The sequence below is a fragment of the Eretmochelys imbricata genome, chromosome 11 (genome assembly GCF_965152235.1).
Source record: "Eretmochelys imbricata isolate rEreImb1 chromosome 11, rEreImb1.hap1, whole genome shotgun sequence".
Taxonomy (NCBI): Eukaryota; Metazoa; Chordata; order Testudines; family Cheloniidae; genus Eretmochelys; species Eretmochelys imbricata.
Genome location: NC_135582.1, coordinates 36769868 through 36788616, shown reverse-complemented (window position 1 = coordinate 36788616; position 18749 = coordinate 36769868). Strand labels below are relative to the sequence as shown.

General features: G+C 42.1%; 1 protein-coding gene across 7 annotated transcripts in view; it reads left to right on the top strand.

The window, feature by feature from the left end:
* Nucleotides 1-736: 736 nt before the first annotated feature.
* TTC21B (tetratricopeptide repeat domain 21B) overlaps nucleotides 737-18749 on the top strand; it is a 101434-nt gene continuing 83421 nt past the window's right edge. For 6 of the 7 annotated variants that reach the window (XR_013347530.1, XR_013347529.1, XM_077830230.1 and 3 more), the window contains exons 1-7: nucleotides 737-816; nucleotides 1211-1340; nucleotides 4364-4474; nucleotides 7014-7180; nucleotides 9884-10006; nucleotides 14470-14627; nucleotides 16632-16716. Coding sequence is in view for 5 of the 7 variants with exons in the window: in XM_077830230.1 (XP_077686356.1) it covers nucleotides 796-816; nucleotides 1211-1340; nucleotides 4364-4474; nucleotides 7014-7180; nucleotides 9884-10006; nucleotides 14470-14627; nucleotides 16632-16716 (795 nt within the window). In the remaining 2 variants the exon portion in view is untranslated. Of the gene's footprint in view, nucleotides 817-1210; nucleotides 1341-4363; nucleotides 4475-5727; nucleotides 5855-7013; nucleotides 7181-9883; nucleotides 10007-14469; nucleotides 14628-16631; nucleotides 16717-18749 lie in introns of those variants that run through there. The other variant, XM_077830232.1, reaches the window with a different exon arrangement.

Sequence of the window (18749 nt, the reverse complement as noted above, 5' to 3'; positions counted from 1 at the left end):
AAACAGTCCTTTATCAAAAGTCTTTATTCCAGAAAGAGCTACATAATTCATCTGTATTACTTCAAATGGATAGCCTAATGCTACAGTTCTAATTAGATAGTCAAGCAATCCTCTGAAGCAAAACCAGCTAGAGGCTGGTATTTGGTATTTTAGCACCAGTTGGTATACATGAACCTGTCCTGCTTAAGAAATGTGTGATCATTCTGTCATATCTTTTAGTTGGAAATCAACTTCTACCCTCCATCTCCTTGACAAACGGGGACCCGCTCTCTGCCCGAGGCCCCCACTAGGACAAATCAACATGCCTGGCTTGCGCCCTACTGGGATCTCTTCCCACTGCCTGCCCTTGGCACCAGGACCCCAGGGCTCAATGTTCTGCACTGGCCGCTTCGTTCTCCAGGCCGAGTTCCGCCTGCCCACCGGTCCCCTGGACCCCTCTGAGGAGCGGTGGGCACAGGCTGGGGCTCTCTCTGCTCAGCGTCCCCCTCTGGATCCCCCATTGTAACTGTCTCCCGTGCCGTGCCGTGCCCCGTCTGCCCCCCTCACCTAGAACAATCACCCTCCACCTTTCTCCAGCTTCGCCCCTCCGCCCCTACTCAACTGCCCAACCAACAGACGTCATTTTCCGGACTCCGCCCCTCTTCAACTATCCAATCGAGGCGGCTTTTTTCCCCTGGCTCCGCCCCTCCTCGTTGCGAAACAACCAATGCAAATATGCTCCCGCCCCGTGCCCGAAACGCTGCTCCACGTCGCTCCGGCTACCGTTGTGGTAGTTGCGGGTTGCGGTCGGTGGCCATGGAGTCGTTGGCGCAGCGGGTCAGTAATGGCGGCCTTAGTGCTGCCGTCGCCCCCTTCCCCCTTTGCGCGCTCGGCTGCGGCGCCCCCCCCCCAGGCCTGCTCCCGGCTGCTTGCGCTCTCTCCGCGGCCAACGGCCCTGCTCCCAGCGCCCGGGCCGGGGCCTTCCTAGGAGGGTGGGCTGCTGGGGATAAGCGCTGCTCGGCGGGAGGGGGCTCGGCTGTGCGCCGCCGGGAAGGCGCAGGGGCGCTACGGAGCCGGCACGGTTGCGGCAGCAGCTACAGCGTTTGGTGTAGGCGGGGGCAGGTGGGAGCCTGCCGGGGCGCAGGGGGGCCGCGGGCAAGTGGCTGAAGGCGGTGGTCGCTCTCCGTTCTGGACCGGTTCCTTGTGTGCCACAGTGACGCTTCCCTTTCAGGCTCTGGTCAGCTACTATTGCCAGGAAGGGTACTTCCATCACGTCCAGGTGGCCGCTAATGATGGTCTTAAGAAGTTTGGCAACGACCCCGTGTTCCTGTTCTACCGCGCCTATGGCATGATGATGGAAGGTGACTGACTGCTTGTCGCTGGGTCTGTGGTGAAAGTTGAACGAGAAGCCGTCAGCTTCAAATCCAGGCCGCTTCACTAATCCTTCCCCTGAGACCTGCCACCAGCACTTGCGGTTTTACAACACTCTATTAAACCTTTTTTTAAAAAGCGTTATTATTAATGACTTGAATTTTAGAAGCGCCTGGAGAGACCCCGGTTGAAATCAGGGTTCCTGTGGGCTGCGAATGTAACCGATAGTCATTGCTCCCAAGAGTGCAGGTGCTAAATAGATAAGACCAACAAAGGGTGGGAGGTGAAACAGGTATACAAAAGTAACTTGTTTTAAAGCTTTCTTGTTGGAGCTTTCAGAGTAACAGCCGTGTTAGTCTGTATTCGCGAAAAGAAAAGGAGTACTTGTGGCACCTTAGAGACTAACCAATTTATTTGAGCATGAGCTTTCGTGAGCTACACTCACGTCATCGGAGCTGTAGCTCACGAAAGCTCATGCTCAAATAAATTGGTTAGTCTCTAAGGTGCCACAAGTACTCCTTTTCTTTTTTTGTTGGAGCTTGTTTTCTTTATTTAGCTAATCAGTCCAAATTGTGATAAATTAGAATAATTTTTATGTACTTTGAGTTGTGTTTTATAGGGCTTTGTTTAGACTTACTATTACTAGACCTACTTATTGAGTAGGTTTTGGAAAATGGAACTTAAAAAAAAACAAAACAAAACAGTTGGAAGCACTCTCCTGTTGCAGATATAGGAAATGCCTGGAAAAGGAAACCAGTGCCCAAAGTGCAGTTAAAAGCACAATATAAAATGAATAGAGCAGGGGTGGGCAAAGTTTTTGGCCCAAGGGCCACACCTGGTTGGAGAAATTGTATGCATGACCATGAATGTAGGGCTGGGGTAGGGTTGCGGGAAGGGGTGTGGTGTGTAGGAGGGGGTGGGGTGTGCAGGAAGGGGCTCAAGGCAGGGAATTGGAGTGTGGGGTGCAGGAGCGGTGGGGGCTCTGGCCTGGCGCTGCTTACCTTGCGCGGCTCTGGGGTGGCAGCAGTGCTAAGGAAGACTCCCTGCCTGCCCTGACCCCGCGCCGCTCCCAGAAGTGGCCAGCATGTCCAGTAGTGGCTCCTGTGGGTGGGTGGGGTGGGACAGGAGGCTCTGCTGTGTGCTGTCCTTGCCTGTGGGTACCACCCCAGAAGCTCCCTTTGGCCGTGGTTTCCCGTTCCTGCCCAATGGGAGCTGCGGGTGGTGGTGCCTGAAGGCAAGGGCAGTGCACAGAGCCCTCTGCCGCACCCTGGTGCTGCAGGGATGTGGTGCTGGCTGCTTCTGGGAGTGGCACGGGGCCAGAGCAGGTAGGGAGCCTGCCTTAGCCTTGCTGCACCACGGGGCTGGCAATCCTGCGGGTCGGATTGAAAGCCCTGACGGGCCGGATCCAGCCCTTGGGGTGTAGTTTGCCCTCCCCTGGAATAGAGGGTGGTTTTCACCTTTGGTGACTGGTGGAAATAAAACAAGACCACTTCCAGGTTCTCTCAGTATTAGCATGCTTTTCTTTCTCCTGTTACTGTATGGCAGATACTGGCCTACACTACACTAGTGTAGTGGCCTACATTAGGATATTAGATCAGTATAACTACATTGGTTGGTGGTATGAAAAATCCACAACCCTGAGTGATGCAGTTAAACCAATCTAACCCCCAGTGTAGACAGGATAGAGAATTCTCCTGTCAACCTAGCTACTGCCTCTTGGGGAGGTGGAGTACCTATGCCAAGGGAAGAACCTCTCCTGTCATATAGGTAATGTCTTCACTGAAGTGCTACAGCAGAGCAGCTGTCTTGTTGCAGCATTTTAAGTGTAGACAAGCCCTTACACAAACAAGTGAAAATGATTGTGAATAGAGAGGTTAGCTATACACAAAATAAACAAATTGAAAAAACAATTTCTTCAATTATTATTCAGCTAATTATGTCAATAGTAGGGCCGTCGATTAATCACAGTTAACTCATGTGATTAACTCAAAATTAATTGCACTGTTAAACAATAGAATAGGATTTGAAATGTATTCAATATTTTTGGATGTCTTTCTACATTTTCAAATATATCTATTTCAATTACAACACAGAATACAAAGTGTACAATGCTCACTTTATATTTTTTATTACAAATATTCACATTGTAAAAATTAAAGACACAAGAAATAGTATTTTTCAGTTCATCTCATACAAGTACTGTGGTGCAATCTATTTGTTATGAAAGTGCAACTTACAAATGTAGGGTTTTTTGTTACATAACTGCACTCAAAAACAAAACAGTGTAAAACTGGAGAGCCGACAAGTCCACTCACTCCTACTTCTTGTTCAGCCAAACGTAAGAGAAACATTGAAGGGACATATGAATCTTTAAGGCATCTGCTATGTAAATATCTTGTGATGCTGGCTACAACAGTGCCATGCAAACACCTGTTCTCACTTTCAGATGACATAAACAAGAAGCAGACAGCATTATGTTCTGCAAATGTAAACAAACTTGTTTGTCTGAGCGATTGGTTGAACAAGAAGTAGGACTGAATGGACTTGTAGGCCTTAAAATTTTACATTGTTTTATCTTTAAATAGAGGGTTTTTTTATTCCTAATTCTACATTTGTAAGGTCAACTTTCATGACAAAGAGATTGCATTACAGTACTTGTTTTAGGTGAATTGAAAAATACTATTTCTTTTGGTTTTTTTACAATCCAAATATTTGTAATAAAAAAAAATAAAGTGAGCACTGTACACTTTGTATTCTGAGTTGTAATTGAAATCAGTAGTAAACATCCAAAAATATTTAAATGGTATTGTATTATTGTTTAACAGTGCGATTAATCATGATTACTATTTTTTAATCGCTTGACAGCCCTAATAGTGAATATACTGGACAGTGTTAATATATAAAATGTTAATCTTAATGGTGGCAGGTAAAACACTTTCAGGGAAGCATGGTGGGTTTTTTTGTTTTTTTTTAAAGATAATTGTATCCCTTTATCTCTTCTTGTATTCTTTAGGTCATGTTCAGGAGGCTATTCGGGAACTTGAGTCTATTAAAAACAAACAGGAGGTGTCCCTTTGCACAGTGATGGCACTGATCTATGCCCATAAAAAGAGCTCTAATCCAGGTATCTTAACAGAAAATACTGTTGTCTTTCTGTGTTTTACATAGTCTTATAATATTTGCAGTTAATAAAACTGCTGGCAATCTAACCTGCAAAATATAGTCGAATCTCAGTTAAACCAAAATGCATGCTTTAGCCCTACACATAACTATAAATTTAATATTATAACTAGATGAAGTTTGACAAAACTATATACAACAATCTCCATTACATAACAAATAAGGGTGTATTTGCAGACAAAATATTGAAAAGTTACAGAGCTATGTTTCTTGACATATTAAAAATCTCTCTTCTCCGTAAGCAATGGCCATCTGCTGTAGACCTCCACTCTCCTGGCTGCCTCTGTCCTCTGTCTGTCTGTTTTTGATCTCCTGATCTTCTTTACTGTTGCCAGCCTCTAATTCTTCTACGTCCAAAAGGCCAGTCAGAAAATATTTTTCCTTCTCAGAGATATGCATTTCTTATTTCCCTGTGTAGCCTTGCTTACCTTATAGTTTCTACTGCCAACTTCAATTCCATTTAGGAACACTTCATTGTCCCTGCCCTATCCATTGGACTGTGAACTGAGATGAGATGACCTGACCAATGAGTATTTGTATACATGAAGTATGAAGGATAGAGTGCCATTGAAGTAATGGGACTGAAAACTCCTTATTACTTGATACTCCTATTCAGGTTCTCCCACCTTATTAAAAAACTTATTTCTGGAGTTTATGCTACATGAAAGCAATCCTGCTATGCTTTTCATTTTCCGAGAGGGTATAGTGTCTTGAAAAACTTGAAAGTTTAAAAGCAGTGGTGACTTGGAAAATCTAGGAGAGAATCTGCAGGGTTTTGGACAGAGCAGGTGCTAGGAAGACTAACAACAACAAAAAAAGTTGTAATATGATACTCAAAATCAGGTCCTGAAAAATTCATTCGCCATGTCACCTGACAAGCTTTGTATTCTATATGGGTTTTTATACAACACTCATCACCAGAGTGTCTGAGCTCATTCTAGTAGTGCATTAAGCAGTGTGGGGGTCTACGCATCTGTCTCATCATCTTCTCAAAGGGAGAAACATATGTAGTGATGTGTCTTGTTTTGATAGGGTATTTTTATTTATTAAATAAAATCTATTGCAATGTGTTTTTCTTGGAGAAGGCAAGGTCAAAAATATTGCACTGGAAAGTGGTGAGGTTTGTGATTATCCTGGGGGACTTCATTCCACAGTCTCCGACCATCCCCAAAGAAAGTTTTTTTATCTCCTGCATAGATTTTGCTCTTTCATTGTTGAGAATTCCATTGTGCCAGAGGAGAGACGTTGCTGAGCACGGTCTTTGTTCCAGAGTTTTAGGTGGTCTTTTAGGTATCCTGGGCCCAGGCAAGGTTGCATGTGGAAGGTAAGGACTGAGACTTTGAACTTTATTTGAAATTCTGTGGGAAGCCAGCCTAGAGTGTGGAGGAGAGGTGTAGTGTGTTCATGGTAGCCTTTGTTGCTTAGGAGATGCACTACAGCATTCTGAAATACTTGGAATTTTCTGGGTTCTGAAGGTTTTATGCCCAGCTAGTTTGTATGTTGCCTTGCTATAGTCCAGGCAAGAGCTGACAAAGGCGTGAATAACTGAGGCTATGTCTTTGTTGACCAGGATAGGGTGAAATCTACTAGCCTGTTGGAGATAGTAGAAAACATTACTCACAGTCATTGTGATGTGAGCTAAACACCAGCGAGGAATTCAAGAGTATTCCTAGACTATGGACTGATTTGACCAGTGGTGGGTGTGAACTGTCAGCTAAGGATACCACACTGTGGCTGCAAATTGTTCAAAATGCTTTCCCCTGTCACCTGTTTTCGTCAGCTTCAGCCAGCTGTTCTTTATCCAGGAGTTGATCTAGTCCAAGCTCTATACCGTCTTGGTGCTAGCAGTGTGTTAGTATTGGGTGCAGGACTGCTGACCCCAAATGTCTACTCAGCTTTGTTTAGCATCATAACGTGAGCCCTGCAAGCCTGGGCTTTGAGACTCACTGGTGTGGGATCCTGCTTGCTTTGTAGACGTACCCTAAGTGATTTATCACCCTGTATGGCTCCTTGGGCAGGATTTGTCCACCTCAATGGAGGCTAATAGGAAGGTTCTCTTTGCCTGTAATGCAGCCTTATCATAGGCTTTGAGGAATTGGCCATGTTTCATCCTGCTTGAATTGGCCATTGTCATCTGCCATTGGTCTTTGAGTTTCCACCACTCTCTTCATCTGGTGTAGGGAGTTAGAAAGCCGTGGGCATTGGGGAGCAGGGGCCATGTGTGAGCACAAAATGCTTTTCACCGGAGCATTGTCTCTATCCTAGTCTTTTGTATCTAATGTAGCACCTCTACCCTAGTCTTTTGTATCTACCTCTGGAAAACCTGTTTAGAGCTCCAGCTAGTGGGGGAATACCAGAGTGTTTGGCAATGTGCTTTGCCTTGGGGATGCCACATTTATGCGGCATCTGCTCTTATTGTACAATGACCTTGATAAGATATGATCAAAATTTTAAAAAAGAATTCCCACTGTTACTATTTTCAGATCGAGACGCTATTTTGGAACTGGATGCTAAAATGAAGGAACAACGTAAGACTGCAGGACATCAGGCCTTGTACTTTGCAGGGTTGTTTTTGTGGCATCTTGGTCGTCAGGACAAAGCCCGTGAATACGTTGATAGAATGATCAAAGTTTCTAATGGTAATAAAGAGGTAACTAGTCTTCTATATATGAAATATAAGTATAGCTGTCTGTTTATAAAACTAGATGTACTAGCTCTCTTCTACATTGTCATCCTTTAATGTAACTGCTGTATGCTATTTATTTATATTAAATGCTAATATTTCATTTAATGCTTCAAAAGCATTTTTGGGTGGCTGGTACTACGCACAATTTGTGAATAGTAAGTTGTTAAATCTCTTTGATCCAGTAACTGAAAAGCAAGGTCTGCTGTGGCCAACAGAAGTATTTAATTAAGTAAATACGTTTATCTTCAGGCAAAATAAATCTAAATGGCTGTGTATAATTGAGGCTTCTGGTTCTTGATTTAAATGTTTACTGGAAAATGCCACCTGCCTTCCATTAATGTTGGGACTTTCCAGAAAATATTTATTCAAGCTGAGAATATTTTTTTCAATTTATGTAGTTTGATAGTCAGCAAAATATAATTGCTAGTAAGAAATTGAGCTATGGTATGGAGTAACTCTATGACTTAGAGTTAGATATGACTCTAACTACAGAGGGTGATATATTTATTTAAAAAAAGAAGAGCAAGCTCAAAACCTCTAGAGCAGGGGTCGGCAACCTTTTAGAAGTGGTGTGCCGAGTCTTCATTTATTCACTTAAATTTAAGGTTTTGCGTGCCAATAATACATTTTAAAGTTTTTTAGAAGGTCTCTCTCTAGAAGTCTATATATTATATAACTAAACTATTGTCATTTGTAAACAGGGTTTTCAAAATGTTTAAGAAGCTTAATTTAAAATTAAATTAAAATGCTGATCTTACACTGCCCACCGGCTCAGCCCGCTGCCGGCCTGGAGTTCCGTTCACCTAGGCTGGCAGCGGGCTGAGCATGGCCTGTGGTTGGGACCCCGGGCTGGCAGCCAGAACCCCGGGTTGGCAGTGGGCTGAGCGGCTCAGCCTGCTGCCAGTCTGGGGGTCCATCCACCAGCTCCTGCCAGCCAGGGTCCCGGCTGCCGGCCCCGCTCAATCCTGCTGCCGGTCTGGGGTCCCGGCCCTGTCCACATAGAGTAGGTACCTACCTTCTCCCTGGTTCTAGCCATTCTCTTCCTCTCTCTGCACTGAGAACAGGGCTGGGGGTGAAGGAGCAGGCTGGGGGTTGGGGTGCAGGGTCTGGCCAGGAGCTAGAGTGAGGTGGGGGGGCTCAGGGTTGGGGCAGGAGGTTTGGGTGTGGAGAGCTTACCTGGGCAGCTCCCATTTGGTGCGAGGGGTGCAGGTGGGAATGTGGGTGTGTGTGTGTGTGCAGGAGCTCCCGTTTGGTGCTCAGGGTGGGGATGGGGATGTGGGGGGTGCAGGAGTCAGGGCAGGGGGTGTGGTCGTGGGGGTGCTCCCATCCCCCTGCTCTGACTGCACGGCAGGGGGCTAGAGGGGATATGCCGATTCCACCCCCTTCCGCAAGGTCCCTGGAGCAGAAGCGCGAGTGCGCTGCAGCTCTGCTTTTCTCTCTACCCCTCTGTAGTAAGGGGATTAGCCGCAGGGGGGGAGAGAAAGAGGGGCTGGAACCCAGCACGCTGTGGGAAGAGGCGGGGGGAGGGGGAAGCTTGCCCGCCCTGCAAGGAGAGAGCAGGGGTGGAGAAGAGTGGGCTGAGCCGGGCAGGATTTTTAATGGCACGCTGCTGTCTGCTGTCCCCGGCAGACAGCAGCGTGCCATTAAAAATTGGCTCGTATGCCGTTTTTGGCATGCGTGCCATAGGTTGCCAACGCCTGCTCTAGAGCAACTGGGCTTTCAAAACTAAATATGAATATGGAGAAAAGTATTACATAGTTTTTGCTAATACTGAAAACTATTGGTCCTAAATATAATATAGAATTATTTTATAGTCTCCTTCAGTAATGTACAAAGGAACATCACTTGGATTTGCTAACAATTTTCAGGGATGGCTGAGCTTAGAGTCCTTCATCTAGAACTTTGTTGTGATACATTCCTTGTGACAGTGTCTTCCTCTTAACTCTCAGTGAATTTTTCTTGTTTTTAATCAGATCTCTTTAAAAACAGAAATTGCAGTGTTGGTTTAAAAAAAAGAAGAAAAAGAGGTACAATGTATTGCTTTTGTACATATCAGCTTCAGATATAAGTACATTCAATATATCATTAATGTGCACCTATAAGGAGTTGTTTGTTTTAATATAATAGTGGGAACAATTTTACATTACAATTAAAGTTGTTCTGTTGTGGTGAAATATTTCTTCAACTTGATAAAAATGTGCTTTGTTATGTGAGAGTGTAAGATTGAGATCTCTAGCCACGCTTTTTAAGTGTTTGGCTTGTGTAGATCGTGATGCGTAATGGAAGTTGGTTGCAAACATAACTACAGAGAAGCTGCTGTTTCTCCATATCTGAACTTGTATCTTTCCTCAGAAGATCTCAAAGTGCTTTATAGTGGTAGGCAAATAGTGCTATACCCATTTTTTCAGATTGGAAATATGAGACAAGAATACAAGATTACATAAAGCCATTAACAGTAGGGGCAATAGAATCTGCATTTCTTGACTCCCAGTTGTCGCCTGCTCTAACCATTGCCTTTTTGTTATAGTCCATTTGAATGCTATAGTGGATTTAAGAGAGATGTTATAGACTACTGTTTATGTTTATCCTTGTTTGTTAGTATGAAATACCATATTACAATATACTTATTACCTTAAACCATGAACTCAAACTGAATTTTGCTTTAAGGGATTGATTTTGAAAGCTTGGCTTGATCTCACCTGTGGAAAAGAAGCTTATATTAAAAAAGCTGTGAAATACTTTGATGAAGGAATGCAAGATGGGAATGACCCTTTTGCCCTGCTGGGTAAGGTGAGTTCACTTTATTATTTTAACACTTCCACAGTGTATTTCAAAATATTTTCTGAAACAGGTTATCCATAGCACCTCAGTGAAGTTAGTAACTATTGTAAGGAAACTAGAAAGAACCGCTATGTGATTTGCCCAAGATCACAGAGGGAGTCATTGGGATTAGAAATCAGGAGTTGCTGCTTTGGTCGTTTGTTCAAATAACTAGTCTGTGCTGTTCCATGTTCTGGGGTGATAATGAGTCAGCTGTTTTATGTTACAACAAAAATACCTTGTATACTTTTCTAAGATTGTGTAATATAAGAACAATTCTCATATAGGGCATGTTTAACATAATTAACAGAAGATATGAAAATAAACTTCATGTTACTAGTGATTTTTATAATGGGTGCTAACATTTCTGTAGCTCTTACTGTAGACAGCCCACTTAATATATATTTATCAAACTAAACCCTACCTAGACATGTCATACGACAAAGCTACATCAGTGGCAGTGTTAGGCACCTGCAAACCATGCAGTCACAAGGGGCCACCAAGACAGTGGGGGGCAAACCAGATCTGGCCCGCAAGAGCCTTCCATTTTGCCCACCCATTGTCAGCTGCTCCATCCTGCCTCCCCTCCCACCCCCGGGGGTGTGGGGTGGGCGGGGAGGCGTCCATTGTACAGCTTTGCTTGCTCGCTCCAGCTGTGCCCTGGCTGGGCCCTGACAGCTTTGTTCCCGTGTTGACCCAACAGTGAGTCCTTTGGTCAGCCTGGAGAATGCTCTGCAGCTGGGGGAAGGGGGGGCGGGAGACGGAGGGTAGGGAAAAGGGCCCACTTGGTAGCCAGGGAGTGCAAGGGCTGGAGCTGCCAGGAGCCCAGGACCAGCTAAAGCTGGATAGTGGGGCTGCCTGGACAGTGAAGCTCCCAGCTCAGAGCAGGAGGTGGGCACAGTCAGTGGGGGAAAGGGACAGGCGTTGTGGGAGTCACCCGCTGCTTCCCTAGGCCTGTCCCAGTTCCCTTACTGCCTCAGTCCAGGTAAGGACTCTGGAATTGAGCTTTGCCAGAGGCCCCCACAGGACAAACACTGCAAGTGAACTACATACAGTTCTTTTAAGGGTATCAGAGATTCATTAAAATATCTGCTCTGGCTATAGATGGGCACAAGGGGGCACAATTGGGTTATGATGAGTTATTAATTTAGCTACTGTATGTATTGGATTCTTAATTATGGATTTGTTTATGTGGATTTGTTTAATCTTAACATTCCTGTACTATAATTCTTGTCCTTTTGATTTCCCTTTTATTTTTTCCCTGTCGATTTTGAAGTCTGCAAACTTTAGTTTAACTATATCAAAGACTAAACTTCAGTTAGTGAATTAGTATCCACTCATGCACATTTATGTGTATTTCAGTACTTGAGCGTGTTTAGAATGTAACCTTCTTACTCCCAAATTAAAACTTAATATGCTTTTCTGCCCATTAGATACCATCCTAAAATGTATGCTGTGGTCTAAATATGATCACTGTGAATGTATACTGAGACCAAGTATTTTAATACAAGCACACTCAAGGTGTCTTAGGCTATTACATTTATTTAGTAAACTAACTTTTGCACTCTGAGGAAATCACTTAAACTAAAAGCGAATTTGATATCCTTCTGTACTTCTAAGGGAATTCTGTACCCAAAAAATAAGTTCTGCGCACAATGTTTTAAAGTTCTGCAAATTTTATTTGACAGTAAATAAATGTGGAGGCTCTAGCATAACAGTGGGGCGCACAGGCCACTGGTTGCATGGAGGCAGGAGATCACCCTGCAGCTTGTGCACTCTCCCTCCCACCCGACCCCCTGGTTCTTGGACTCCGTGGTGAGGCCGCACCTGACCCTGACACAGTGCAAGGGTCGGGCCTGCCTCCGAAACACCGAGGGGCCCTGCCCCTCTGTGCCAGACTTACTGAGATAGCGAGCGAGAGGGACAGAGTCTCACATGCATGCCAAGCCCTGGCCCCCAATCCAGGTCTGGGGCAAGCAGGCTCAGCCAAGCAGGATCCAAGTGTGGAGGGGTTTAGTGTGTGTGTGGGCGGGGTGGGGGGAGGATCCAGACGTGGGGTGAGAATGTTCCACACAGAGCCATCTGGGTGCAGGTAGCTCAATGAGGGTGTTTGGGTGTGGGTGAGACCTAGATGCACAGGGGGTCATTGGGAGGGTTCCAGGTGTGGGGGAAATGAGGCTCTGTGGGAGGGTTATGGGTGCAGGGGTATGTGTCTGGGTACAGGGGGACAGAAGTCATTTTTCTGCGGGGAAGCAAAGAAATCTGAGGTGGACGTGAATTCTGTGTCTACATAGTGGTACACAATTCCCCCAGGAGTACATTCTAGTTGAAGTAGGTATTTGTCCACATTACACAATCATCTTACAACTTGGCAAAGTTCAGCACAATTAAAAAGATACAACTTGTTTCTGTCTAAAACTTTTTGTACCAATTATAGTTGCAAGTAATGTCAAGGTTACTAGAATTGAACTGTTGGTAGGAAAATCCCATAAATAGGCTGTTTTTCAATTAGTCTGCTTCCTGTATATGACAGCACTTTGTATAGAATCAAAGGAGTTCTTGTGGCACCTTAGAGACCACTGAATGCATCCGATGAAGTGAGCTCTAGCTCACGAAAGCTTATGCTCAAATAAATTTGTTAGTCTCTAAGGTGCCACAAATACTCCTTTTCTTTTTGCGAATACAGACTAACACGGCTGCTACTCTGAAACCTTGTATAGAATCAGTTTCACTCTTCCCTTCTCAACAATTTGGCTTCAATGGGGCAGCAATTGGGCACAACAATCTAACAGTGTGTTGTTTAGTTTCTGCCTTGTTGAAAAAGCCCTTATAAAAGCAGAAAAATATCCAACTTTTTTTAATGAAGGAATTTTAAAAAAATTCAGAATATACTATTAAAGAGTGCTCTATCAAAAACTAGATTTCTTTTTATAATAGTCAGTTTCTAAAACCCTAAAGTTGACAGTGCTCCTTGAAATCTTTGCTAATAAGTGGTCCAAGATTATTGTGCATTGGCAAGTTTGCACAACACCTGACCATACTGCTGTATGTCTAACTTCAACTTTTAATCCTTGACTTTCATGTGCACTAAACTAAACAAAGTAGCCGAAAGAAAAACATCTAAAAATGTTTGTGAAATAATTTAAATTTTGATGCATATAAACATCCTTAACACACACAAACAATCAAATAATACTTGTATGAATGGAGATCTTAAACCTACATGACATGGTAAGATGTCCGTATCTCTTCACAGATAATTGAGGGATATACAAAATCTCCTAAGCATTATGATATGCATGGTCACATGCATAAAAACAATATTCATGTTGCTTTAATACAAGAAATTACGATCTGCATTGTACTTCGGTTGTTCATTTTGTTTAGGTAACTGGTAGTATAATTTTTGTCTTGGCCACTTTTTTTTTCCCCTTGCAATGTACAAATAGTCATCTGGCCATTATGAAGAATCTATTAATTTTGAAGATTGTTTTTCCTTTTTGCAAAAGAACTCACGGTAGGGAATATGAAGCAAGATTGCTTAATGGTAATCTACAAATAAATAAAAAGAATGTTAAACCTCAGAAAATTATGCACAATATTGTGCATATATGTTAATGGTAATGTTAAAGGTATGCGTGCAGGGAGTAGGTTGAGATTTACCCTATTCTGACTTCAGTCACCAGTGTAGTTCATGTTGGTTCATAACTTAAAGCAGTAGCTGGAAATCCAGTCCTTCTGCGCATGACCGTCTCTAATAGGGAAAAAAAAAAAAAAAGAAAATCAAGATAATCTAGATACCACTCTTAAACTATTAAAAAATAGAAAACACTGTGCTTGTGTAGTACTTGTTATCTTCAAAGTGCTTTGCAAACACTAATCCTCACAACAGCCATGACACTCACAAGCTGATTGCCTTCAGGTGAACTTCCACACACTCTTCGTCTTTAAGCATTTCTGGGCATTCAGCAGCCATTCCTCTTACTAGCAAGGTGTCTGACTAAGGAGCCAACCTATATTCCTTGGTCATATGGTAAGAGAACATTTATTGCATCAGACGCAGTGAATGCCTCATAGTGATTTAGAGTAAGAATTCGTATCTTCCACCCCTTAATATGGAAGTTAAAAAAGTTGTATCTGTCCTTTAAATCATTCATGTGTCTGTCTTCATTCTCCTGTGTGTCCTGATCAATAACTTATAACTGCAGCGTTGCTGTAACCTTTATAAAGGTGCTTACAAAAGCTGCAGCTTTTGACTTTCTTCTTTCTGTTTACACCTTCTGTCATGCTTAAAACTGGAGTGAAAATATTAGTAAAGGGAAGAATTTCCCTCTATTGAATGTTTTTTACCAGTGTCTGTGTGGAAATACTTATGAATCTTGATACTTTTGCAAGAGTACAGTGTTGATAGGACTTCTTTTTCCTCTCACTAGGCACAATATTTTGAGGTGCGCCAGAATTATTCGGGAGCTTTAGAAATTGTGAACCAGATAATAGCAAACTTCCCAGACTTTCTTCCTGCTTTTATAAAGAAGATGAAACTACAACTAGCCTTGCAGGACTGGGAGCAAGCAGTTGAAACAGCACAAAGGTTCAGTATACATATATGTCCATGGTGTTGCTTTGTTTCAGTTGTTAAGAACATTGGCAAATGCACTAGTTGGGTTTGTTAGAATCATAGGACAGGAAGGGACCTCGAGAGGTCATCTAGTCCAGTCTCTTGCACTCATGGCAGGACTAAGTATTATCTAGACCATCCCTGACAAGTGTTTGTCTAACCTGCTCATAAAAATCTCCAATGATGGAGATTTCACAACCTCCCTAGGCAATTTATTCCATGCTTAACCACCCTGACAGGAAGTTTTTCCTAATGTCCAACCTAAACCTCCCTTGCTGCAATTTAAGCCCATTTCTTCTTGTCCTATCCTCAGAGGTTAAGAAGAACAATTTTTCTCCCTCCTCCTTGTAACAACCTTTTATGTACTTGTACTCTTGTGTTTTAAATATTTTAAAACATTTGTGCTTCAGTCTGCTGCCAGTGATATATTGTGAGATAAGACTAGTAAGTTAACCCAAATCATGTTAGACAGTTATGGTATGTGCATGATGTCCAAACTTTAGAAAACTTCTGCAAATTTAAACCTCCCACATCGTGTTATATGGGAAATACCACAGTGCTATATTAACTGTCTGTTAACCTTTCTGCGGTAGGTATGAAGTCCGTAAACTTTCATTATAGAAATGTGATCTCCATATTTAACTTTGTAATCCCAGTTATGATTGTGATCCCCCTCTAAGTCTAAAACAAACAAAAAAGCTAAAACTCCTCTTTTACAAATTCACTGTGTCATTGGTGCTTTCTTGCTTAAAGAAAGTTTTAGTGGAGAAAATTGTGAGGTGGTTCTGACAAGATTGTTAGGGGGAGAGGTTTCATAATTTTCATTTTTGAAATGTTTTCTAATGGCTTTTTTTGTAACATTACATCTCAAAACTGGCTTGGCTTAGGAACCCCGAATTCATTTCAGTCACTAATCTTTAATGAGTACTAAGGCCAAGATTACAAAACAAATTCCTGTGACCCTTTAGCTAGATTCCTAAATCCATATGTAGGCGTCTTCCTGATTTTTTCACTCAGCTGTTCCTATTGTGGAGTTAGGAGCTTAACTTTAGGCTCCTGTTTTTAAAAGTCTTGGCCAAAAGTATGGGTATTCTGGTTTTGTAGGATAATTTGCAGTTGCTTTCCTCTGGGAGATCCACAGGGACTAGTTTAGTTTTAGTTTAGTTTAGGTACAGTAGATGCTGCACCTCTCAGGAGCCCCAAAGGAAAAGACCTTTAATTCAGTCCTCTGAGTTTCTAAGTCTGCAAAGCACTGGTGTTGATAAGCCATATTTAAATAGCGTGTAAAGACAGTTTGTTCAGATCTCAGCCAGTAAAATTTTAGAATGTTTTATAAGATCGGCAGATGGGAATCTTTTTTCTGTGGCATTAGTAATATACTGGCTGTGATGATGTATTATCAGAAACTGGATTATATGGCCCTATTGTAGATAAAGGGGAAATTCAGATAATGGAGTGTCTATTACGTGTAGTTGTATGGTAAAAACTACTTGAAAATCATTAAAATACTTTTTTTTAAAAAAAAAAACACACCCTTATTTAAGATTCTAACAGAATTCTAAACTAAAGTTGTCATCTAAGTATGAAAAGAATCTTATCCTAAAATTCTTCCTAAGTCAGCAAATAAAAGGGACAATATTGAGATAAAAATGTGTATTAATATATTTGTTGTTTATAACATAGTTCCAGTGTTAATGGTCTCACTTCACATTGTATGCACTTTAACTTGTTGTGTTTGTAAGCCTGAACAATTAAAGCTAAGTCCAATTCCTCTTTAGGTTTGATTCTCAAAACTCTAGAGTGTGTTAGTGTCAAATTAGCTGATTCTGTTGGAATTTAAAAAAAAAAAGGCTTTTCTGCTAAATTGTTTAAAAGCTGGTCTTAACTCCAATTTTACGAAACTTTCTATTATGTAAATAATGTTTCCTTAAAGGAAATAGCAGATCATAAAGCAAACTGACTCTTGATTTTCCTCAGGCTGTTGCAGAAAGATACTCTTAACCTGGAAGCCATAAGGATGGAGGCTCTACATTTTTTGTGTAGGGAAGGTAATATACCTGAGGTGAGTCTTTGTGTAGCACTTTTTTAAAGCATCAAACTACTGTATTTGAATCATTAAAGCATTCAGTGATTGAGGTTATTTTATAGAATACAGTAAGTATTTTGAGCAGTTTAAGCATTTTATTAACAGAAAATGAGAAGTGATGAGGTCTTGCTAGTAATTCTGTACCTTTAGTCATGTATTTTTCTCATAGATGGCCTTGTTGTGCACTGTAATACTCTGCCAGTTAGAAGCCTGTGTTAGACCACATGTCCTTCTTCCTGTCCCCTTTTTGTCTAATGGGCTAGTTGTGTGGCACTAAAAGTCTCTGCTACCTTTTTCTTCCTTTCTGGGGCCCCATAGTTTGGATATGTGTGCATTTATAGCACTGTTCAGCTATTTTGAAGATACTTTTAAAAATTCTATTTAATTCTTATAAGAATTAAATATTTTGTATACATTATGCCTTTTCACATTTTTAGAAGAAAATATGCTTTAATACAGTTAGCAGAAAGCCAAATAAATTAAATTGATACAAAAATGCTAGTAAGTCTAACTATATTAAATGCAAAAAGGTTTAATGACATAAATGGAAAGTGTTCATATATTTCATTTCTCATTTTAGAGAGAAATATTTTCATGCTACTAGCACAATTCAAAATAAATAATTGCATACAACTACTAGCACATTTTAAAGAAATTAAATGGTGCAGACTTAATGATGCATTTTAATATGCTATGATGTATAATTTTACAACAGATCACATGATTTAAAAAGGACCTTCTGATTGACTTAGTAAATGAGGTAGGTGGGGTTTTCCCAAACTCCCAGAACTGGGGTTTTTGAGATCAGTCCTGCAGTGCTTGGTGGGGTTAGCTGCTTTTCCTTTTCCCTTTGCCTTTTTTCCTTTTATATATACATAACTTCCTTGGGCAACAATGAAAAGAGGATTTTATTTTTTGACCACATTTCTAAAAGGAGAAAGATATCCTGTGGAAGTAGAATTTTGCAAGAGTGATCTAAATAAAAGCACCATATTAATTCCTAACCATCTTTATTTTATGTGAAAAGATATCTTCTGGTAATGGTCTTTCACCGGTGCACAGTCACAGAGCTTGTGGAAGTGTGTAACTGTAGCATATCAATTCAGCCACTAGAGATTTTCAGGAGCTCAGTGAAATTTTGTTTAAAGTTTTAAAGTGTAAATTTAAGACTTTGGGACAAATTTTCAAAAGCAACTAAGTGAGACTTTAAGACCCCAAGTCACTTTGAAAATGGGACTTGAGCTTCTAAGTCATTGTGACATTCCTCAAGGTACAGGCTGGACACTTGCGTCCCCTTAGTTCTTCCAGTGCTTACTCATGTCCATTCCATACTATGTGTGTGTGGGCTGCATGCACAGTTGCTGGAGATTTTTCCCTTAGCTGTATCCATAGGACTAACTTTCGTACCCCCTGGAGTTGTGCATGTATGCGCTGACATAAGGGACGCTCCCAGAGCCAAATCCTCTCAGTTCCTTCTTACCACTTGTGATCATTGTTTGGAATGATCCCTCTTGTTCTTGCAAGACTTCTTTCCCAGTGGTTTGGACTTTGTAGTCTATTATATAGTTATAGTTATTAGTGTATCTAATGGTCCTTGTCGTTGAGGGACTTTTGTCCCAGGGGTTGGACATGCTCCGGTCCATAGGCTTTAAGCAGTCTACCCATGTGGCAAGCCCATGCCAGTGAGTGACTTCTACTCTAGCTGTCTAAAGTGCCTTGGAGAAACTGATGGTAAAGAGAAGTGCCAGAACTGCAGGGGCTTCAGACTTGAAGGAAGGCAAGACGGTGGCCAGGACCTCCCTTCAGACAGTTCTGGATGCAGCTGACTCAACAGCCAGAATAATGGCATCAGCAGTCACCGTGAAGCGCTATTGTGGCTCCAATCATCGGGTCTCTCTAATGAAGTGCAGCAGTCCATCCAGGACCTCCCCTTCCAGGGTACCTTCCTGTTCTCCGAACAGATGGACTTCAGGCTTCACACCTCAAAGGCTCACGGGCCATGCTTCGCT